This window comes from Nannospalax galili, unplaced genomic scaffold, assembly GCF_000622305.1.
Source record: "Nannospalax galili isolate Female #2095 unplaced genomic scaffold, S.galili_v1.0 scaffold1844, whole genome shotgun sequence".
Lineage (NCBI taxonomy): Eukaryota > Metazoa > Chordata > Mammalia > Rodentia > Spalacidae > Nannospalax > Nannospalax galili.
In genome coordinates this window covers 100,324-125,241 of record NW_008351522.1, presented here as the reverse complement: position 1 = coordinate 125,241, position 24,918 = coordinate 100,324, and the positions used below count along the sequence as shown (strand labels likewise).

At 46.9% G+C, this 24,918-nt stretch overlaps 1 protein-coding gene across 5 annotated transcripts in view; it reads left to right on the top strand.

Annotated features, from left to right (window-relative positions):
* Positions 1 to 24,918, top strand: part of Esyt3 (extended synaptotagmin 3) — a 55,197-nt gene that overhangs the window by 5,877 nt on the left and 24,402 nt on the right. For all 5 annotated transcript variants that reach the window (XR_003846292.1, XM_008848456.2, XM_029553731.1 and 2 more), the window contains exons 2-3: positions 21,111 to 21,152; positions 23,820 to 23,954. Coding sequence is in view for 4 of the 5 variants with exons in the window: in XM_008848456.2 (XP_008846678.2) it covers positions 21,111 to 21,152; positions 23,820 to 23,954 (177 nt within the window). In the remaining variant the exon portion in view is untranslated. The remainder of the gene's footprint in view (positions 1 to 21,110; positions 21,153 to 23,819; positions 23,955 to 24,918) is intronic.

The following is a 24,918-nucleotide window of genomic DNA, read 5'->3' as shown; positions in this document are numbered from 1 at the left end:
GTCAGCATCTGCTGCTTCCCTGCCCCAGTCATGTCCATCATACAAAAGTGGTCTACCCTAACCATGTCACGGGAGTGGCCAGCCCCAACCATGTCCATCACATGGGAGTGGCCTGCCCCAGCCATGTCCATCACACCGAAGTGGCCTGCCCCCCTAGCCATGTCCATCATACAGGAGTGGCCTGACCCAGTCATGTCCATCACATAGAAGAGGCCTGCTCTAGCCATGTTCATCAAACAGGAGTGCCTGCCCCAGTCATGTCCATCAAATAGGAGTGGCCTGCCCCAGCCATGTCCATCACACGGGAGTGGCCTGCCCCAGCCATGTCCATCATATAGAAGTGGCCTGCACAAGCCATGTCCATCACACAGGAGGGCTGCGCCCGCGCCATGTCCATCACACGGGAGTGGCCTGCCCCAGCCATGTCCATCATATAGAAGTGGCCTGCCCCCCTAGCCATGTCCATCATACAGGAGTGGCCTGACCCAGTCATGTCCATCACATAGAAGAGGCCTGCTCTAGCCATGTTCATCAAACAGGAGTGCCTGCCCCAGTCATGTCCATCAAATAGGAGTGGCCTGCCCCAGCCATGTCCATCACACAGTAGTGGCCTCCCAAAGCCATGTCCATCACATAGTCCCTTCATGATACCTCCATTTCCAGGCTATTCGCCCAGCCATTGGCCAGTTTATCAGGTATTTACTTTGGCTGGGCTGGTGAAGAGTGAAGTCTAGTGAACGCCTTGCCTGGCTCCTGGTCAGATGTGTGTGAGGGATACAAGCCAGCTGGTAGGTAAATAGCCTGAAGCAGGGTAAGAGTGGAAAGAACTGTGGGAACCTTGGCATTTTGACTGTGGTTCTGGGTCTAGCCTAGATTGTTGTCTCTGTCAGCTGATAGCAATCAATTGGCAGCTTTGTTGGGGACAATTAACCCTTGTGTGTCTGCTGGCAGGTGGTGCTGATGTGAAGAGGCAGGAGGTGGAGACTTGGGGGTCTCTGAGGATTTTGTCTCTGGGCCTCTGAAACAGCTCTAAGAATGATGAAGTTGTAAGAGATGTTTGTCTGCATCTCTGCCATCTTTCTAGCCATGAACCAGTCTCAAATTGTCTTTTCTCTGCCATTACACCCCTCTATAGAATCCATTCCCTAACCTTTCTTACCCACTCCCCATGTGACTGGGGATGCCAGTCAAAGCAAGAGCCAGGGAAGTGATGGATGTGCAGAGACACCAGCAGCATCCCTGGGATTGCTTCCTGCCACCTTCACTGCTGGCCATTCAGACAGACAACCAGGGCCTCCTTTTCCTGGGGCTGACAGTCTGGCATTCTTTCTGTGTGGGGGAGCAGCAATCCTTCTAGAACCCAGGCTCTACTGGTCTATCCTTACTGACACTTCCAGTAATTAGAGGAAGTCAGTGCAGTGAGCTGGTCTGGGTACTCTCAAATGAGTTCACAAAGCTTGATCTATAGCCAGTGATGTGGAAGCAGTTTTTTTTTTTTTTGAAACAGGGTCTCCCTGTAGCCCCAGCTGGCCTGGAACTCACTATGTAGACTAGGCTATATAGACCAGGCTAGCCTCGATCTCACAGAGATCCGCCTGTCTCTGCCTCCCGAGTGCTGGGATTAAATGCGTGCACCACCACGCCCTGGAAGCTGAATTTAAACATCAGGACTAATTGAGGTCCTGTGGAACTAGGGAGAACTTCTTACCTTGAGGTGCCTGTGACCCTGAAAAATCATTCAAACTAGTTTAGAGATGAGTCTATCCTCAGGGAAGAAGAGACTGGCAGGATGTAGTCATGCCCTTTGCATCTCTGCCCCATGTCTCGGTGATGCTTCATGGACTTACCATGTCCTAGGCCAGGATGGGGCAATAAGAGTGACAGAGTGTGGGCCTCCTTTCCTCCAAGCCCAGCACAGGGATCTTAGGCATCTGTGTATTCATCCTGTATTCATTCAGCAAACATTTATGGAGGCTTGCAATGTGTGAGGCACAGTGCTGGAGGCTAGCCCACAGACGAGTGATACATGGCCCTTGCCCTTGCGGAACCAACTAACAGAATGGTGACAGACTCACAAGAACAGTCTGTTCTGAGACAATGCCAACAGTTGGAGAGGGTTCTAAAGCAGGCTAGAAATAACCCAGGAAACCTTCCTAGAAGAAGGGCCACTGTAGAGCTGAGGACCATGGTAAGGATGGGGGACTCTGAACTCAAAACTTTCCATAGGTTTGGTCACTCAAGATGCAGATTCTGGGACAACAGTTCACAAAACTCAAACTCACAGGAGACTGCTCACAGCTTGATTTGCAAGTTCTGAATCAGTCTTGGACAGGAATGGCCGGGGTAACCTCTCCTGCAAGCAGGTGCCCACGGACATGAGTGATGGGGAGGTTGCATAGTAGATGCAGAACAGTGTTACAGGTGGGAACAGCCCCCATTCTCCTGTGTTGCAAGCTCCTCTCCAGTAGACAAGGTGTGGGGAGCTGATCACTGGCTTCCTTTGGCTTTTCTGTGGGAATGTCCCTGGTGACTTAGGGGGAGCTTCCCAATGGTGACTTGTGAGGGTCACAACTCAGCTGTACTAGGGAGCAGGGGCCTGGGACTTGGCCTGCCCTTCTGTGTTAGAGTTTTCATCACTGTGACAAATACCTGTGGGAAACAGTTTTAGAAGGATCTACCTTGGCTCATAATGCCAGAGGTCTTAGGCAAAAATTGGCTAGATCCATGACTTCAGGAGAGAGGTGAGGCAGTGGAAGCATGTCCACAGGCTGCTTACTTCATACAGCCTGAGCAGAGACTTGGAGAGGAAGGGGCGAGACATACACATCCTTCATACATATCTCCAGTGGCCTACTTCTCCAGCCAGGCCCTACCTCCTAATGTTCCCATCATCTCCCAGTAATGCCACCCAGCTGTGCATCTACCAGGGGATTAATACATCCATGATGTCAGAGTTGTCATGATCCAGTCACTTCCCCAAAGCCCCATCTCTAAACACTGTTGCACTGGAGACTAAGCCTTCAGCATATGGGCCTTTCAAGGATGCTTCATGTCTGAACCATAGCACTTAACCGTCTCCCTCCTCCTTTCATAGTTCCTCCTCCCAGTCGAGTCCCAGGATTTCTAATCTCTGAGAGCCTAGGGTTTACAGCACAAATGTGCTCACAGGTCCTAGAGGCAAAGGGCTTCCTTTTTCCTTCTCCTCAGTAAATACTGAGGTGGGATTAAAGATATGCTTGGTTGGTTTCTTTCCTCTCTGATGGAGCCTATTAGAGGGACAAAGCAACATTCTTTTGAGACACCCTGTTCTCTAACCAAGGAAATTTAATTTCCTCAAGTCCACAGGGACCCAGGGCCCAAGCTCCATCTCTGCAGTGGGACAGGGTCACTCCTGTCTAAGAAACCCCATACCGATGAGCCATGTGTCCTTGAAGTGATCAAAGCAAAATCCAAGGCTCTTCTCTGGACTGTTTCAGAATCCCATAACCACCTACCCATCTCTTTGCACATGCTGCATTTACCTGGTTTGTTTGTTTGTTTGCTTAGCTTTCCATTTTTTCAAATTAATTTTTAGGTTAGCCTACAAAGTAATGGGTTTCATTATGGCCTTTTCATCCTTATAATATTATACTTTGCTCTGATTCATTCCCCTTCCCCTCTGCCCTCCTCCGTGACCCTCCCCACTCTGGCTGGCCCTCTCCTCCTAGTGCCCCTGTTTTCACGTTACATGTCTTCCATTTCCTTTTCTTCTCCCTCCTTCAAGATCTCTTCCTCCCATCTCATGATCTTTTTAGTTTCATGACCCGCCCCACATATGCAAATATTCATTTATATATAACCTATGTATAGTTTGAAATCTAGGTTCCACATAGGAGAGAAAGCTTGTTTTTTTCAGAGTCTGACTTATTTCACGTAACGTAATTCCAGTTCTAGCCATTTTCCTCCAAATGTCATGATTTTGTTCTTCTTCATGTCTGCATGTGTATAACTGTCACATTTTCTGTATTCATTCACCTATTGATGAACATCTAGGTTAGTTCCATTTCCTAGCTATTGTGAATAGAGCAGCAATAAATAGGGGTGGGCAGGTATTTATGAGCACAGTTGACTTAGAGTCCTTTGTGTGTGTACATAACAGAGGTATAGCTGCTCCTGTGATAGTTTTATTTTCAGGACTTTTTTTAAATTTTAGAAACCTCTGTACTGGTTTACATAGCAGCTGCGCAAGTGCGGTCCCAGCAGCAGTGGGTAAGAGTTCCTCCTTCCCACACCCCCATTTGCCTGCCTTTCTCATCTGTTTCCTGCTGATCCTCATTCTGATTAGGTGTGGTGGAATCTCTAAGTAGTTCTCGTTTGCATTCCCTGATGGCTAAGGATGTTGGACACTTTTTCAAGTATTCATCGACCATTTGTATTTCTTCTATATTTACTTTTAAGTATAACATTATAAGTCAGTTAAAAATCTGGCTTTCCTGGTTATGCGAGTAAATATATTCTCCTTGTAAAATATCTAGACATGGTTTAAAGGACAGAATTAGAAAGGCACAGTTCCTCCACCCAGAGATGCATGGTTATATTTGGGTGCACTTCTGTACATAGAAGGTATCTGAAAAGTGAAAAAAAAAAAAAACTAACACCACCAAAAAAACAGCTCACTTGTTCCTTTCCTTCTTTTTAAGAACGGTTCTTTGAGCTACGCATGATGACACACACTTTTGATCCCAACACTCAGGAGGCCAACCCTGTCTACATAGTGAGTTCCAGGCCAACTGGGGTTACAGGGAGACCCTGTCTCAAAAAAAGAAATCCTTAAAATGCTACATTCTCCAAAAACACTGTCAAGAACTGTGATGTCCATAATATGACTGTGTTGTAAGTCACTTAACCATTTCTTTAGCACTGATGGCTTTATTAGCATTTCCACATGAGCAGCCCAGGGGGCCTGTGGTTTCTCCCACTGAGTCCAGGGACTTGCCCTCAGGCCCAGCTCGTTCAGCTCCCACAGAGTACAGTTCTTAGCACTGTGCTTCTATACCCACCACCTTCTGTACCCACAAGTTGTTATGTCTGACTTTCCTCCAGACTGAATGTTCTTCTAAGGCAAGGCCACTGCTTATTCCTTTCTGTACCCTCAGCTCCTGGCTCAAGGCTCAGCACACAGCAGACCCTCAGTAAAAGCCTGTTGAATGAATGCCATGGTGACTGCAGTATGGATCTTAGTCCAGGTTCCTCATATCAAAGCATGGGAACATTTACAATTACTTTTATTTTCTTGTTCTTGAGAATTTCACACATATGTATAATCCCCCCTACTCCTTCCCGACTCCCCACTATATCTCCTTCCCAGCTTCATTTTCTCTCCTCCCTCTTCTTCCCCCAACCCTCCCTCCCTCCTTCCTCCCTCCCCCGTCTTCTTCTTCACTCCGAGTCCAGTTAGTGCTGCCCACTTACACATGGGTGTAGGGCCATCCACTGGAGCGTGGGCAGCCTACAGGGGCCACACCTCTGAAGAAAACCGACTCTTCCTACACCAGTGTTCTTCAGTATGAACAGCTCCTCGGCTAGGGGTGGAGCTTCATGACCCCCTTCCCCATCCATGCTGGGATTTTGACTGGCTTGATCTTGTGCAGGTCGACAAGCACAGCCACTGTGAGATTGAGTGCAATGGTCCTGTTGATGTCTAGATGACACTATTTCACAGCAGTTCTCCCCAATCTCTGGCTCTTACAGTCTTTCTTGCCTCTTCTTCCATAATGATCCCTGAGTCTTGGGGGATGATATAGATGCTCCCTTTGTGGCTGAGCACTCCACAGTCACTTATTCTCTGCACTTTGACCAGCTGTGGGTCTGTGTATTAACTGCCATTTACTGCACGAAGAAATTTCTTTGATGAGGGTTGAGAGCCGTACCAATCTGTAGGCATAAAGATAAGTATTTAGAAGGCAGTTTCATACTATGTCCATGTAAATCTTATGACCATTTTAAAGATACTTTGTCTACTGTGGTCTCATCAGCACTGAATATTATTATTTTTGGACCTTTATTAGTTTGATGAGCACGAAAATAATATTTTTTAACCTTTAGGTATTGCCAAACCTGTCTGGATTATTGACCTTTTTGGCAATTTACCACCATCACTGAGGTCTCCTTGAAAACCTCCTCTGGGGCTGGGGAGATGGCTCAGTGGGTAAAATGCTGCCATGTAAGTATGAGAACCTGAATTCAGATCCCCAGCACCCACATAAAAACCATTTGGTAGCATGTGTCTATACCCCAGTACTGGGGGGAAGGTGTGGAGGCAGAGACGAGTAGATCCCTGGAGCCTGCTGGTAGCCTCACTAGCCACCTAGTGAGCCCCAGGATCAGTGAGACATCTTGTCTCAAAAAATAAGATGAAGAATGATTGAGGAAGACACCCGATGCTGACCTCCGACCTTCAGATGTATGCACACACACATGCACACCCGGACGTGTACACATCACACATAAAGAAAACCCTCTTTTGTGGACAGTTATGAGCCCTTATCCTTATTAAAGGGTGGCAGGCTGCTAGGTATCAGTGTTCTGGTCACTGATTGCCACCATTGGAGTTCCATCTACTCAGTTTTTCTGCTGCTTGGTCCAGCTGGTTTAGACCAGTTTGCTGACTGGGTGTGTTATTAAGAGTCTGTGGATTACAGAATAGCGCCAGACAGGTTGGCAGAGTAATTATTTCTCTTAAAGCACGTTTGGCAGGGTAATTTAGAGCAGAGAGGGGACAATTTAAAAGTAGCTGTCAGCCAGGTGTGGTGTCACACCTATAATCCCAGTACGCAGGAGGCAGGAGGACAGCAAGTTTGAGTGAAGCCCGAGCTGCTTAGTGAGATCTGTCTCAAAACAAAAGTAAAATAGGAGTAGCTTTTGAGGGCTGGAGAGGTAGCTCAGCAGTTAAGAACATGTACTGCTCTTCCAGTAGAACCTGGGTTCAATTCCCAGCAACCACATAAGGTGGCTCACAACTACCTATAACTTCAGATCGTGGGAAATTCCACACCTCTGGCTTCTGTGGGCACCTGCACTTGCACGCGCGCGCACACACACACACACATACACACACACACACACACACACGCACACAAATAAAAATAAATTTTTAAAAACTTAAAAAAAAAAAGAGTAGCTTTTGAGGATAAATGTTTGCCTCCTGACAGCAAAGGGGGAGGAAGAGGCTATGCGTCATGAGGAGAAAAGTGAGTGAAATTGAGGGGCTACTTTTCTAGAAAAGCAGGAACCACTGAATCAACTAACTCCCCATGGTGTAGTGACAGGGGCAGTGTGAGGTCCAATGGTTTGCCTTTGCAGGGTGTCCCTGCATAATGCCCAGAATGTGTAGGTCTCTTTTCTTGTCTGAGTATGACACAGGAGTAGCAACATCAGATTGGGCCAGCAGGGTGTGTGTGGGTGTCGGGGGGTGGTGTATGATGTGTGGTGTGTGTGTGTGTGTGGGTGTGTGTGTGATGTGTGATGTATGGTGTGTGTGATGTGCATGTGGGGGGGGTGTATGTGTGTATGAGTGTGTGTGAATGCCCTTGGGAGCACAGAAGAACCCTGAGGCTTTTTTTTTTAAAGAAGGAGGGTTTGTATTTTTCTGTGTGTAAATCTGTGTATTTGTCCATGTGGGTCTCTGTAGCTCTATAGGGTGTGTGTATGTGTGTGTGTGTGTGTGTGTGTGTGTGTGTGTGTCTTGAGTGTGTGCATGTGTGTACCTACTTGTCTCCATATCTTCATGTTCTCTGTACCTGTCTGTACATACTGTTCCCTATGAGGGGGAGGGGGTCGAATCCACTCACTGACAGTGATGTTCCCTCCATTGCCCTGCATCCTCCTGAGAGGGTCCAGTGGCCCAAAGTTCTATCAAGACACATATGCCCAAACCCAGACCCTTCAGTGTGTCCTTCCCCCAGGCCTTGGTCATGATGGGATGTAACCGTCACTCTGACTGCGTTTCCTCCTCTGCTGTGGAATCACTGTTCCTAAAGACTTTCATAATTAGATTACAGACATCTGTGCCTAAAGACAGAATATAATGTGACCTCTTATGGTGGGCTCTATCTGCTTGGGATTATGACTTGAACTCCAACTTGCTTTGCAGTCAGTGTCTCCCCTCAGTTCTCATTACCTCTAGTCCCTGGTCAAAATGTCATTGGTAAAATAGTAGCCCATGGGCAGGCAAAATGGCTCAGTGGGTAAAGGCGTATTCTGCCAAGCTTGACAACATGAATTTAATCCCCAGGACCCATGTGGTAGAAGGAGAGAACCAACTCTCACAAGTTGTCTTCTGACCTTCTGACTTCCATACATGTACACTGTGGTGTGCACACACACACACACACACACACAAATAAAAATAAAATATCAGCCCAATTTTGCCTGAAGACTTTGGTGCAGAGACACTAACAGTATCAAGAGCTGTGTTAGTCTAGGGAGTGTTTGGATAGGGGCTGTAAACTCTTCAAACCCACTGAGGGCTTTTCAAAGAAATGGTCCTGATGACTGGACCATGTGCCTGGGCATCCTTGGAATGACTTGTTCTAAGGACACATACTTGCCTGTGATGCATCAGTCGGGATAGTGTACAAGTTCTTTGGGAATGAAGCTGGCTACAGCACTAATCTACTTAGAAAAATGTTCCTCTCCAGTATCTCTGGATTATGTATGTGGGCCAAGCAGGAATTAAGTGTCATCCCTGTGAGAAACCTGGAGCTGAAGGATATCAGGGCCACCCGAGCCTCTAAGCAGCCCCCACTATACTTCCTGCTGCAGAACCAGGTATGGGGTGTGTTTCACCTTTCATGGGGGAAGGGTAGTCCCAGAGCCAGGCAAAAATCATAATACTAATATTATGGGGTTTGCCTTCTAGCTCTTTCCATAAGAGCCTTTGTAAAAGAACTGCTGTCCAGATAGTGAGCGTTTTCACAATGGTGTCACCCCAGAGAACTGGAGATCCAGGCTGTGACTCTGGATCCCTAGTCAGGAGTCCTGGAGGCAGAGGAGCTACTTTTCTTCCAGGGCCTAAGCAGAGCCCCCCCTCCCAACCAGGGGAGCACTGTCTCCTCTTTCTTTCCCACCCTCCACCAGTATCACAACCATGATGAGGGAGGCTTGGTAAAGATGCAGTGACCCACCTTCCTGAACCAGAGTCCTGAGGGCCTGAACCAAGAGTCCATAGCTGCCATGCGTGGTGGCGCAGCCTTTAATCCCAGCACTCGGGAGGCAGAGGCAGGCGGATCTCTGTGAGTTCAAGGCCAGCCTGGTCTACATAGTGAGCTCCAAGACAGCTGGGGCTACAGGGAGATCCTGTCTCAAAAAGACCAAAAAAAAAAAAAAAAAAGAAAGGAAAAAAAAAAAAAGAGAAAGAAGGTCTACAGCTTCAAGGTTCCCAGCAAGTTTCCTGTTTAGTGTTTGTTTCTACATAAATGCTGATAACCACACTACCAGAACCAGCTGTCTGCCCCTCCTGATCCACGAGACTCAGCTTCCTGGGGCATTGGAACAGTTCAGTGACTTCAGGACTCTGTTACCCTCTTCATTTGCTGCCCCGTCTGTTTCTTCAGTAAGAAAAGACAAGACAGAGGGTCTGATCGGGTCCCTTTACCAGGCACCTCCTTGGGCAGGGTTTCACATGGCCTCTGTGGGCTCTGGGCCCAGCCTATCAATGACTCTCTGGGGCATGGACCCCACAACCAATGGGCAGAGGCCAAGGAGACAACCATCAACCATGTGTCTCCTGCCGGTAGAGCTGGGTGCTTTATCTTCTCTTTGTTCTCTATTCCCCCACCCAGGGGTGTTTCTCAAAGTACAGATCTGGAGGCATCAGGTGATTCAGCTGAGTTTTGGATGGGGTGGAAATGGACACTCAGCACACATGACCTTGTTCTTGGATGCACAGGTGGTCAAAGGGGTCAAAAATTTTCACAATTTCTGATAACAGTAACCACTTCTGGGTCAGGAAGGGTCCTGAGCACACTGTATGCACTGTCCCAGTTCATCTCCCTGGGAACTGAAGTCTGCAGCACTGTACCCATCCTGCAGATGCAAAAATGGGAGTGGAGAGAAGAATTTCATCTTTAGAAATTTAACTGAAGACGGGAATATAAAAGAAAGTGCCTATTATTGTTGCTCTATGGTTTTATAGATCTATAAATGCACACACGTATGTAGTCAAGAATGGAAAATAAAACATGGTAAAACTTTCTCTTCAGAAACCTCAGGGATAGTATAAAAGGAACCATTCTATGAAAAAATGCCCCTGGGCTGAGGGACTGTTTTCCCTGTCAGGTTCCATTGGTCCTTTAACATGTTGTGAGCATGCTCAGTGGCTCTTTAGCATGGGCGGTGGCCTCACATACTTGTGTTTCCATGGTAACCCAAGCACTCAGGCTATTTGTACTCCACTTCTTCAGTAGCTCACCTCTACCTGGGGGACCTCAGCACTAGCTGCCTAGAACCAGCCTCCTAATGGCTCATCACCACAGGCTTCAAAAGCTTATAAATCTCATGAACCCAGATCTTCCCCCAAATTCTGTCAGCTCTGCTGGCACCCACGTTTAGAGCTGGGTTCTGTCTTTAGTCTGAAGGCTTCAGAGTAGAGGAGAACAGGGATGAGTCTGTCTCCTGGGAAAAGGAAGTCCACATAGGGAAAAAACAGAGCCACCAGCTTCCGGCTTCTGTGTAAGGCCCTATGTGAAATACGCAGATAGTCCAGAGCCCACCATTTTCAAAGATGGCCTCCCAGCTATGGTCACATGGCCAGTCACTGTAGGGCGCAGTTCCCTTAGAAGGCAACATTTTAATTTTATTTATTTATTTATTTATTTATTTATTTATTTTATTTATTCTGTGTGTATGAGTGTTTTACCTACATGTATGCATGTGCACCTGTGGTGTGCAATGTCTGCAGAGGCCAGAAGAAGGCATCAGATCCCTGGAACTGGGGTTATGGATGATTGTTAGCCACCATGTGGGTCCTAGGAACTACACCTAGATCCTCTGCAAGAACAGTAAGTGCTCTTAGCTGCTGAGCCGTTGCTCCAGTCCCAAAGACAACATTTTAAATCATACACTGACACAGGCTCCTGTCGGGAAGCCGAACTGAAACAGTCCTACTTGGGGAAAAATGGTTGTACCGACACTCTAGGAATGGCTGAAGAAGAGGAATTTCACATGTACAAAGAATGGGTTACCAACAAATAGAATACACAAGCTGCCAGTTCATGGGGGTGGCGGTGGATGAGAAAAAGATTGAAGGCTGCTCTCAAATCATACACCAGTGGGAAGAGATGGGAGCTGGTTGCCTAGGTAATCTTGGCAGGTAGTAACTAGCTCTGGGGCTGTCCTTCTCATCTGTAAAATAGGGATAATTACATCTTCACTGCTCACCTCATGGAGTATGAAAGTGTATGAAATGTCCCAGTGCATATAGATGTAAGGCCCTGTACAGCATGGCCTACACATCAGGGCTGAGACCCTATGAGGGTTCTCCTCTAATAAACCCAACTTTCCATAAGAGAGAAATAAGCCAGATATGGTGTCATGTGCCTGTAGTCTCAGCACTAAGGAGATGGAAGGATTGGGAGTTTAGGCCAGTCTGAGCTGCATAGCAAGACCTTGTCTCAAAAAACAATACAAAAACAAAAAGAGAAACAAGGTATGTCCAGTGGAATGCTTCACAGAACCATAAAAAAAATTCAAAACCTCATATAGAAACACAAAGGACCATGCATAACCAAAGTGCTTCTAAGCAGAACATTGCTAGAGGCATTACAGTGCCTGACCTCAAATTATACTATAGGGCGATAGTAATAAAAACAGCCTAGGGGCTGGAGAGATGGCTCAGTGGTTAAGAGCACTGACTGCTCTTGCAGAGGACCCGGGTTTGATCCCCAGCACCCACATGGCAGCTATTAACTGTCCTTAACTCCAGTTCCAGGGGAATCTGAAGCCCTCTTCTGACCTCTGCAGCATTGCACAACATGGGTGCACTTGTATACATACAGGCAATACACTCATACACATAAAAAATAATAATAATATAATAAAACAGCCTGATCTGACACAAAAACAGACAAGTAGACCAATGGAACAAGATGGAAGACCCAGAAATGAACTCACACAGCTATAGTCACCTAATTTTTGACAAAGGTATCAAAAACATACACTGGAATAAAGGCAGCCGTTCAATGTGGTGCTAGGGAGATTGGATAGCCAGATGCAGAAGAATGAGCTTAGACCCACATCTCTCATCCTGTACAAAACTTTAAGAGTATCAAAGACCTTGCCTTAAACCTGAAGTGTCGAAGCTACTAGAGGAAAACATAAGGAATGTATTTGGAGTTGAAGGTACAGACAAGAACTTTCTGAACAAAACTCCCAACTTTTCCTATTTCACAGGAAATAGGCCACATGGAATTTAAAAGTTCTGCTCAACAAGGAAAACTATCAGCAGAGCAAACAGATAACCTACAGAATGGGTGAAAATCTATGCCAACTATACCTCAAACAGGGAGTTGATATCTATAATGTATAAAGAACTGCAAAAATTAAACACCCAAATCTGCCAGTCAATAAATGGGCTAGTGGAATCAACAGATAATTCTCAAAAGAACCATAAAAGGCTAACAAATACCTTTCAAAACATTCAGCATCCTTAGCCATCAGGACAGTGCAAATTAAACTGCATTGAGATTCCATTTAACCCCAGTCAGAATAGTGATGACCAAAAAAACAAGTAGTAATAAATGCTGGCGAGGATGTAGAGGAAAAGGAACCCTTATCTCCTGCTGGTGGGAGTACAAACTAGTGAATCCACTATGGGAATCAGTGTGGAGGCCTCTCCAAAAATTCAAACTAAAACTACCATATGACCAGCTACCACCACTCCTGGGCACATGCCCAAAGGACTCTGTATCTTGCCGCAGAAATATTTGTCATCTATTGTTGCGGGTGTCCTGGGCCCCTCCGGGCAGGGGTAGAATTGGCATGGAGTCTCAACACAGACACCAGGAGTCAGGTGAGAAGCAGGCAGTGTGAACAGCTGCAGACTTGCTTATTGCGGATATGGGACTCCCTTATATCCCCTCTCCCAGTGTTCCATTTGTCCATTGATAGGTCGTGTCTGTTCCTCATTGGCTCTCTGTATCAGGCCATTTTCACATCAGCCGTCTCTGTGTCTTTTGGCAGAACACAGGTTTGCCTCAGCCGGATGTTTTACCACGCTTGCTGCGTGCGTGCTCTGGCCACCCAGGCTGCACTTCCTCCTACATATCCATCCTTTTTGTTTTTAAGCTTTATGGAACTCTAGTGGGAGCCAAGATCCTTCACCTTGGCATTGTTGGCCCCACCTCAGGGGGTCCCCAGTATTATGGACCGTGCCTGTCTTAGGTTGGCTTGGTTAGCAAGCTCCTACCCATCATTGACTACCAGCCCTCAAGGACCCCCTGGAGAGAGTCCGTTGGGTGTTTGAGGGGAAGGCAATCATCGAGGCTGCACGAATCTCAGCAAGCCAGGCCTGTAGGACTTTGTGGGGAGGCTCAGGGCCATGATGTTGAAGAGCCATGAGTACCTGGAGGGTGGTTCTGTTGAGGCGTTTTTGTTGTCAGGCATGCTGAAAGAGATACTTGACAAGGATGAGTAGGACCAAAAGAATTCCTCCCAAGGAGCCGTATGTGAATAGCCAGGATGGTGAGAGTAGTTAAGGAACTGTTGTGACCAAGAGCCCTTGATGTACTGGGTGAGTCGTGTCCCGGCAATAGGGGAAGTGTGGGTGGGCTATTTGAAGGGGGGAGCGTAGCGGGATGGCTCCAGGGGAGTAGGGTCATGTGAGGAGTGTATCTCCTGCCAAGGGTATTTAGGGGGCGGAGTGGTCGTGGGTCCGGGGGTGTAGGACTGGCCGGTGGTGCTGAGGTGCCAGCCAGCTCCTCATTTTTCTCGCCAGGGACAGAATCATTATTGAGTCCCATCAGGGGAGAAGAGATGGGCAAGTTGACAGTGGCCTGCTCCTGACAGTGTTTATTGTGGGCTGAGATTACATCCTCTGGTGAAGAGGAATTAAGGCTGGTGATAATTGCTAGAATAGGGACAAATGAAGCAGGTGGGATAACACCGGATGAGACCTTGTGTTTTCTAGTGATTTGGGGTTCCCTACAGCTGGGGGGCAGATTATCCATATTAATTCTAAGACAAACAAAGAGAATGTGTCAGACCCAGATGTCTTGTGCTTAGTGGGGGACTTCCGTGGTTCCTTAGGCTATGACCGTATGCCCACATGGTGTCTCAGGATGAGGAGCGGTGGTCGGGCGCCGCTCTTGGGTTCCACCTCCCAGGGGTCAGCCTTTATGTGGAGATGCTGGGCAAACCAAAAGCAAAATGTGTACCTCCCTAATCAACAGACAGGAGGAGGAAAAAGGGAAGGAGAGGGTTCTCACGCTCACCCACAGGAGAACCGAAGGCCCATGTAACACGTAGGGGCTGACTTACCGAAACTTCAGGCAGGGACGTCTCTCAACACTGAAGAAAGTGGGGGAGAGGTGCCCAGCCGGTCTCGGGTGGAGAAAGCGAAACTAAGGCTGATCTCTGGAGCGGTGGATGCACGGCCAGCAGAAAAGTACAAAGAACACGGTCCAGAAGAGAAAAGCGGCCACCACAACGATGGCCAGAACCCAAGGAAGGTCAATGCCCATGCCAGCATGGGGAACCCACGTTGGGCACCAGATGTTGCAGGTGTCCTGGGGCCCTCTGGGCAGGGGTAGAGTGGGGGGGAGTCTCGACACAGACACCGAGAGTCAGATGAAAGCAGGCAGTGTGAGCAGCTGCAGACTCGTTTATTGCAGATATGGGACTCCCTTATATGCCACCTCCTGGTATCCCATTGGTCCATTGATAGGTCGTGTCTGTTCTTCATTGGCTCTCTGTATCAGGCCATTTTTTCATCAGCCGTCTTTATGTCTTTTGGCAAAACACAGGTTTGCCTCAGCCGGATGTTTTACCACGCGCAAGCGTGCGTGCTCTGGCTGCCCAGGCTGCACTTCCTCCTACAATCTATGTTTATTTCTGCACTATTAACAATGGAAAGGAAATGGAACCATCCTAAATGTATACTAATAGAATAATAGATCATGTAAAAGTGACATTAATATACACAATGGAATTTTACTGAGCTGTGAAGAAAAATGAAATTATGAAAATTTCAGGAACATGGATGGAACTGGAAAGTGCTATATTAAGTGAAGTAACCCAGTCTCAGAAAGAGACCCAGTCTCTCTCATATGTGGGTCCTAACTTTTACCATTTGTATATATGTAAATGAAGGGTTGTGAGAGTGGGTATAGACTATGAAACTAAATAGTAACTATGAGAGGGGAACAGAGCTGTTGAGAATGGTGTGGTACAAAAGGTTTCATGTGACATGCAAGTGGAAAGGAGACTACAGGGCCTGGGAGGAAATGGGGTGGGGGACACAAGTCAGGGAGAGAAACAACAGAAACAAATTTTATTTGAAAAATGCCATAATGAGGCTGGGCATGGTGGAGCATGCCTTTAATGCTAGCACTCAGGAGTCAGAAGCAGGTTGATCTCTATGAGTTCAAGGCCAGACTGATGTACATAACAAGTTCTAGGCTAGTGAGGGCTACATAGTAAGACCTGTCTTTAAAAAAGCAACAAAAAAGGGGGCTAGGGGGCTGGTGAGATAGCTCAGTGGTTAAGAGCACTGGCTACTTTTGTAGAGGACCTGGGTTCAATTTCCAGCACCCACATGGTGGCTAACAACCAACTGTAACTCCAATTCCAAGGGATCTGACACCCTCTTCTGAACTCTGTGGGCATTGCATGACATAGGTACACTTACATACATGCAGGCAATACACTCATACACATAAATAAAATAAAAACAAAATAAAAAGGGGGGACTGGAGAGGTGCTCAGTGATTAAGACCACTTGCTGCTCTTGCACAGGACCTAGGTTTGGTTCTTAGCACCCCTTTGGTGGCTAACAATTATTTATAAGTACAGTTCTAAGGACTCTAATGCCCTCTTCTGGCCTCTGTAGGCATTGCACACATGTGGTACACTTACATATATGCAGTCAAAACATTCATAAAATAGAACATTAATAAAAAATACTCATAGAAAGTCATGATGGAAATCAGAAAAAAAACCCAAAAATAGTTGAAAACACATCAAACTGTAAGAGAATTTATAACTTTGAATTTATAAAACAAAAATTTAAAATGATTCAACTCTCTTAGGAAGCTCAACTCTAAGAAAAGAGCAACGGATATAATCAGAAATAAGGAAGGAAATAATGAATATAACTGAAAATAAACAGTATTTTAAACGTAAAGGAAATAAGGAAAGAAATTATTAATACCATGAACAAAAGCAAGTTCTGGAAAGGCCAACACAGTAGGAAAAACTTCTTGTAACACTGTTCATGAAAAGAATTAGAAAGCATAGGATTAAAAAGGGAGAAATAAGAGATGAAGTAGATTAGTAATGAGATATTATAGAGAACTGCATGTCAATAAATTTGATAACTTAGATGAAACAGATAAAAGTTCTAGAAAAACAGAAATATCTAAATCATTACAGTCAGAGATGTGGCCTTCACTATGACATTAAGCATCAGGTTGGTGAGCTCCAGGTTCAGTGAGGAGCCCTTTCTCAAAAAATAAGGTGGAGAGTGATTGAGGAAGACATCTAATGTTGACCTCTGGTTTCCACATGCATGCATACACGTGTACATACAGCCCCCCCCACCACTTGCACACATATACATACAAAAAAGAAGAAAATTTTAGATATCACTTTGAATCTCAGGTATATAAAATCCAAGTGAACTGTTACATCAAGTGGAATTTGTCTCAGGAATTAAATGGTTCTGTTTTAAGAAAGAACCATCACTTAAGCTGACCACATTCATGGACTAAAGACAAAAAGTCTTTATTATCTCAATAGACTTAAGACAGTATCTTTCAATGTCCATGTGTAATGAAAGCACTTAGGAAATTAGGAACTGAAAAGAACTTCCTTATTCTGACAGATGCTGACCTCTCAAATTTTGTGGAAAAAAAAAAAAACAAACTTCCAGGCATTTCCCTTGAAGGCCAAAAACTTTGCAGAGGGCCAAACGTGGTGGCACATGCCTTTAATTCCAGCAGTCTGGAGTCAGAGGCAGGTGAATCTCGATGAGATTGAGGCCAGCCTGGTCAACATAGTTCTAGGTTAGCCAGGGCTACATAGTAAGACCCTGTCTCAAAAAAACCCAAACTAAACTAAAACAAACAAAAGAAGAAAACATACAGAGATGTGTGCCGACTTGTGGAAACACATGCTGTCTCCTCTACGGAGGTCCTAGCCAATTAGGTAAAGCAAGAAAAATAAGCAGAGACACTACAGGAAGCAAGCAAGAAAAGAAATGTTACTGGATATGATAAACAGATAAATAACCTAGGAAAAAGACAGGTGTGGTCAGGTATATCTGTAACCCCAGCACTTGGGAGGTGGAAGCAGGAGGATCAGGACTTCAAGGCCAGCCTCAAGTTTGAGGCCGGCCTCGACTACGTGAGGCCCTGTCTCAAAATGTAATAAAATAAATCAATAAATAACCTAGGAAAATCAATGAGAAATTAGAACTATTAGCAAAACTTCAACAAAGTTGCTCAGAAAGTGAAATTGTATTTTTTTAATATTTTATTTATTTTTATGTGTATGAGTGTATTGCCTGCATGTATGTGAGTGACTATGAAAACAAAGTAATATGGCAAAAATGTGTAGAACAGTTAGAGAAAAGTTTTATGATCCTAAACATGAACACAATAAAATGTGGAAAAAATAAAAATATTCTGTTCCTGGGTGTAAAACTTCATGCCGTGAGGGTGTCAGTGTTCATGTGGAAGCACACACATCTACTGCAGTGGTTTGTATCTGGAATGCCCCCAGGAGCCTGTGCGGCACACAAAGTCCTGGGCTCCATCTTGTAGTGCTCTTGAGGGTGGTGGCACCTGCAGGAGGTGGAGCCTAGTGGAAGGAGGTTGGGGTGCTGGTGTGTACCCTCAGATGGGGTATGTGCCCCTAGCTCCTGCTGTTTCTTTTGCTTCCCTGCCACCATGAGGTGAGCATCTTGTCCCTCCATGTGCTCCAGATGTGTGTTTCTGCCTGTCCATTGCTCTTAAGCAATGGAGAAATGACCATAGATGAAAACTTCTGATCTTATGAGCCAAAACAAACCTTCCCTCCTTATAAGTTGATTATCTCAGGTGTATTATCACAGTAGTGCAAAGCTGACTAACATATCTGTCTTATCCAAATAAATTTGAAAAAGAAAAAACACAAAGGGGAATCACTGTGCTCCAGGTCATTTTGAAAAGACAGTGATTAAAGTGATGCTGTCACAGGAATTGGCAAGCAAGCTAATGGAGTTGAACACCTTGACAAAAATCACACCAGAGCACACAGAAGCAAGGAAAGATGAACTTCTGTGGTTATGTGGTGGTGGAAAATTGCCTTAGAGGAAGTATGGAAGAAGAAAAATAAAATATCCTTATCCTATCCTACTACCTTTAATCTCAGTACTCAGGAGGCAGAGGCAGGTGGATCTCTGTGAGATCCAGGTCAGCCTGATCTACATAGTGAGTTCCAAGCCATCTGAGGATACAGAGAGACCCTGCCTCAAATGAACGCAAATTGCAGAGATGCAGAGATGGGCTGGAGAGGTGGCTCAGCAGTTAAACACTGTCTGCTCTTGCAGACGATGTAGGTTCAGTTCCCAGAACTACATGGCAGCTAACACCACCTGTTAATTCCAATTCCAGGGGATTCAACACCCTCTTCTGGCTTCCATGAGAATTGCATGCATGTGATGCACTTACATACATGCAGGCAAAACACTCATACACATAAAATAAAAATGAGTAAATCAATAAATTTTTTAAAAATTTCAGGGAGAGTGAAGATTTAAATCTACAAGCCACAGATAAAAACCTTGAGAATTTGGCATGGGTAGCGACCAGTTATGATGGGAAAACTGGTCTCTCCACATTAGACTGGCAACACATCCAGTTTGAGTACTTGCTGGCCTTCTTCATGTCATGCTCTCCTCACTGGGACACAGGGCATGGCCAGGCCCTGTGTGTCAGCTCACCTGGGTGAAAATAGGTACTGAGACTCAGGAGCCTATGACAGAACTGGGTGTCCAGGTGGTCTGATTTTCTTAGACTGCATTGCTGTCCTCATCAAGGGTTTCAGAACATCTGTGGAGGAACTTCTTGTGAAAAGCCTCAAATACAGTTGTGGAAGCTGAGTGAGACCCTGGCAACTTGAACAGCACAGACCTAATCATTCTATTGCTGCCCACACTTTCAGGGTGGGTGTGGTTCATTCCAACACAAGGCACTGATACCTGGCAACCAGCCTGACTGAGCCAGAATCCTCCTGAAGCTTGTTAAAAATAAGCCGATGGGCCTTACCCTGATATGCTCTGATTCAGGAGGTGCCAGGCAGCTCAGGAATCTTTGTATGACTCGCTCCCATGGGTGGCCAGCGTTGGACCTGCCAAGCTGGATCACTCTCAAGGATCCAGAGCCGAAAACAACTCAGCTCATAAGGATGCAGAACCACCTGGATTGGGAATGTGGAAGGATCTACACCCAGAGTGTGCCAGGGCAGGATGAAAAGTGCAGTGGCTTGGGGTAGAGAATGAGTGGTCCAACCAGCAGGCCCAGCAGGAAAGGAGCAGCAGAGCCAGTGAGGGACTGACTGGAGCTGAACCCTCTCCCCTGAGATGGTCCCTTCCTCCTGCCTCAGTCCTGGCCCTGTGCTCAAATGGTCTCTTCCCTCCTTATTTCCTTCGCCAGCCAGAACTGATGGCAAGAAGCTTGCATTCATACATGCATTCATTCATTCAATATTCCTTCATTCCACAGGGGTTTATTATGACATTTCTAAGCACTTTCAGGTTCGTAGGGAGGAGTGAGACAAATGGGTTGTAATAATGCAGAGTCCTGTAATGGAGAACATCAGATGCCCAACAGGGTTCTCTACTTGGGAACCCTGGAGGGCTTCCTGGATGTGGCGTGTGAGATGGTAATAAAGCAGCAATTCAAACTAGGAAGACTTTGACGCCTTGGGAATGGCACATGCAAGCCCTGGGTGAGAAGGCCTGGGCTGCAAGGTCCAGGGGACATCTTGAGGGATGAGGTGAGTCATGCAGAGGTTAGCCAGCAACCTGGCACCCCACCTAGCCCTGCAGGCCCCTTGTGGCTCGCCAGGAGCAGGCAGAGTGTCTAGGAGCTGGGATCTAGAGGAAGGTAAGTGACTATTGGACAAGGCCTAAGGGGCCTCTTGGCTGGGGAAGGGGAGGTTTAGGTAGGGGTTCTGGGAGCCAAGGTAGGGGACAGGATGGTAGGTACTTCATGACATCCCTGCCTCCTAGTGGCCATTGAAAATGGCCGCTTGTTAAAGGTAAATGCTGCTGAGTGGTGGTGACATTTCCTAATAAAAGACTTTCTTTTTGTTTAGCTATTTTTTGCATTTGCTGGTTTTTCTACACAGACTATATATTGCTTGTATTGCTTATATCTTTCAAATGAATAGATGAAATTGTGAGGAACAAACTCGGGTATTAACCTGGGTGAGCTGGTGGGGGGGCAGTGCATGTGCAAAGTAACTTCCAGACACCCCCTCCCCACTACCCCCTCCCCCACCGCCTCACGCATCTCGACATAGCTGGGCTGGTGACCAGAAGGAGGGAGAAGCTGCATGGAGCCTTCCTTCTCACACCCACGGGTGCAGTAACACCCGCAGGTGCCTTCTGGGCCAGGAGCTGGCTTCTACTTCAAAACTGCAGCAGGACTGGGTGAGCAGGCCAGCTCGGAGTAGGCAGGGATGCGTAAGCAGTGGGTGCTGAGAGCTCCCTTGTGACCTACAGGGAGGCAGGAGCCCAGACAGACAGGGTGGGAGTGGGGGATCCGCTGGGCCAGCTGCTGGGCTGCAGGGCCAGACTTGGCAGTCTTCTGCTGGGTTCCCAGGGGGCATCAGCTCTTGCCTAAATTCCCCTGGGGATTTCTCTTTCCTAGATCCATTTTCCAGACGTGGAGCGTGTGGAGTGGGCCAACAAGGTAAGGCGATGGGCAGGAGGGCAGGAGGGCAGGACTCCCTCCCTACCTGCCACCCTCCCTACCTGCCACCCAGGAGCTGCCCAGCATCCAAGCACCAGAGCAAGCCTGATGAGGGAAGCACTTTGTAGACCCAAACCTCAGCCTGTAGTTCCCTTAATTGGATGGGCAGAGAGGGTCCCTCCACTGATGTGCTCAGGTGACAGGCTCCCCCCGTTACTTCTTTCACCAAGAGTGTGTTCCCTTAATACGTTTTAAATTGACAACTGACTTGAGCAGAAAAGTTAGAACACAGAGAAAAAGTGTAGAGAAAAGCACATCCCTTTATTGCTCCTGTAAGATCATTACATAAGTAGAGGAAGACACTAATTAGACCAGTGTCTAATTCCACCTGGTCCCAGCCCAGATACAAAACCACACGCTGTGTAACTTTGAGCAGATTGCCTAACATCTCTGAGCCAGTTTCCTTATCTATAAAATGGGAGTAATTATGATTCTTCCTCTGGCTCATGGTGAGTGTGCGGTTCACTGATGCCACTGTTATGAGTGGTGGTAGGTCATCTAAGGGAACTCTCCTTGGGCTAGCTAGCAGTCACCCTGAGGCAGCCACTGCTCCTTGCCTTGCCTTCTGACCCTCTGCAGCAGGAGTCCAGCTTTGCAGAAGTGTGAGGCTCCCTCCCCCACTGAGCTGACCAGATCTGCGAAGGCTCCCCTGCAGCCCCCACCTGCAAGCTTCTGACTCAGATTTTAACCCTGGGAAAGGCTTGGCCCACAGTAGGACCCAGTTAATTTAGGTGGCAGAAAGGTTCTTGTGACAGCTGTTAATCTAAGGTTGACATTTTTATGTTCCAAAAATGTCATTGCCAAGAGCACTACAAACTGTCCCCAGACTCGAGCGAGTCTCCTTGCTGCTTTAGGAGAGTGACCAGAATTCTGTGGGGGAGGCAGGGTATGGGGTCTTGGGGGGACCCTCTACACAGCCCCTTCTTGTGCATGTGCATGCCAGCCATGTCCTGATCACTGCAGAACTCGAGTGTTCACTAAGGACCACAGATGCAACCTGCAGCCCTGGAGGTAGCTGTTGGAATGAGGATGGATGGGCGCAGATACAAGGGTGCACCTGAGAGGCCCTGAAGAATGATGGGTCAGTGAGGCAGGAAGAGTTGGGAGAGGCCCCTGAGAAAGGGGGATAGTGAACCCCTGGATCCCACATGTCCAGGCTCCTCAATTATTATTGAAAAGGGGGCATGGTAGAAAAGGGATACCATTATACTGAAGCCCAAAGCACTGCTCACAGTGATTACTACCATCACCTGTTCCTGGTTACCACTTTTAGCTGCCATCACCATCTCCCTCCTGCCACAATAGAAAGCAGACAGTAGTGATAAAAGGGAAACCAAAATAGCCTGTCTATAGGTCAGCTATAACATTGTGTTAGAGGGCCTGGAGAGATGGCTCAGTGGTTAAGAGCACTGGCTGCGCTTCCAGAGGACCTGGATTTGGTTCCCAGCATCTATATGGCTGCTAATAACCTTTCCTAATTCCTGTTCCAGGGCATCTGATGCCCTCTTCTGACCTCTATAGGCATTGCACACACCTGGTACATTTACATACATGCAGACAAAACATTCATACACAATTAAAAATAAACAAATTTCAAAAAACAAGAAAAACATTGTGTGGGCTGGGGAGATGGCTCAGTGGGTAAGGGCACTTACCAGTTCCCAGAACCTACAGGGTAGGTGAGACTTGACTCCCACAAGTTGTTCTCTAACTTCCACGCACATGCCTTGCACCATACAATAAATAAATGTAAAAAATAAAATATGGTGCCAACATTATCTTTTATTTTTAATCACTGTACAGTCATGTTCTTATAACATCATCTTTGCCAATGATGAGCCAAAGTACCATGGGTTATAATGGAGCTGAAAAATTCACCTAGTATTCCTCCTGTACCTATTCTAGGCTTAGGCCTATTTACATACATAAACACTCCCCTCTGTGTCACAGCAGGATTTACCACAGTATCTTGCTGGGCAGGTTTGTAGCCCAGGAATCTTAGGCTGTACCAGCCAGCTGGGTGTATTACTAGGCTAGACCATCTGAGTTTGTGTAAGTACATTCAATAGTTGCACAAAGACAAAATCATCTAGCCTTGAATTTCTCAGAACATGCCCCATAGTTAAAACACACAACTATAGCTTTCGGAGGAATTTAGTCCCCCACATGGTTTTCTGGCCATGATTCATTCTACCGAAGAAGTGGACCAAAGACTGGTCACCTTTTCTTGCCACTAGAAATGAAATCCACAGGAAACAATTTAGCTATCACTTGTTATTTTTTTTTTCTTAAAATGTTAGCTGTTACTCTGTGTAAGCCATTATGCAGAATAGGTTTTATGTTTAGTACAGAACTAAATGGTTTCATTTTGTTGAATATAGTGAACAAGCATTTTCACAGTGCTCTGCAAAGTGTGCCAAACCTCTGCTGAGGGGTGAGATCTGCTGCGTCCTTCTCAGATGTCTGCAGAAGGGATTGATGGCTAGGTGGGAGGCTGATGGGCCAGCAACAGAAGGACTGTAGGCTCCACCAAGAGGATCTGGGCAGCCGTGGATCTGCAGTCATGAGCACAGAGCTGACACTGGGGGCCTCTATCCCTGCTTGCAGATCATCACACAGATCTGGCCCTACCTAAGCATGATCATGGAGAACAAGATCCGGGAAAAACTGGAGCCCAAAATCCGGGAGAAGAGCGTCCACCTGAGGACCTTCACCTTCACCAAGCTCTACTTTGGACAGAAGGTTGGTGCTGTCTTGGGAGGTCGGCCTGGACTTGCTGTGTGGTCTTCTGCCTGTTTCTTTTCTTCCTGGTTCCCTATACCCTCCCCCTCTACACATGCTCATCAGTCACTTCTCTGTGAGGATCCCACCGAGCCTCAGAGAGCCAGAGCCCCTACCTTCATTTCCCACCTGTCAGCCTCAGTGCAGAGCCCTTGTTCCTTGTCCCCCAAACCCAACTCTGAAGCTGCCAAGGAAGTTGGGGCCAGGGAACTGAAAGGAGATGGGAAAAATAGTTCCACTCTTTCTAGATATTTTAGAAACATGGTGTGGAGGGTGCCAGATGGACACAAAGATGAACAGGTTCTAACTACTAACCTCAAGTGTCCCTTGTGGTTTGTGACAGCTCCATAAGCAGTTCAGGGTGTTAGGGGCCCATCTGTCTTTGGAGAGCAGTGGGTATCTGGGAAGAAGTGATATCTGACTTGACTTTTGAAGAGATCAGTAGGGAAAGAGCCAAGAGGACTGCAGGCTGCAGAGCTTAGGGCAGAGTCTGCTCCACCAGGCCACTCCTTTGGCACTACTGGCAAGTGATCATAAGGAGTGACTTCACTGCATCTGGAGACCCTGAGGAGGTTGACCAGATGCCCTAGCCCTGCAGGAGACTTGCCTGACTCCCCATCTTGGCCTTTCAGGCCTTCTGGTCCTAGCCTTTTCCACCTGCTCCCCACCCTTCCATGCCTGTGCTGCTATGTGAGTGATGTCTCACATGGGGAGGCTACATTCTGGCCTGGTGCCCTTGTCCAACCTGGGCCGGGCTGCCCCTCCTGGCACAATGGGTCCTCAAAAACAGCTCTCCTTCTCTGGGGCCTCCAGGCAGGCAGGCTCTCTGGGACCTGTCCTTACAGGTGAGGTATTGGGTAGCTGAGCCTTCACAGGTGATAGAGAACCCCTACCCCACCCCCAGCAGGCCCTGGGCAGTGATGAC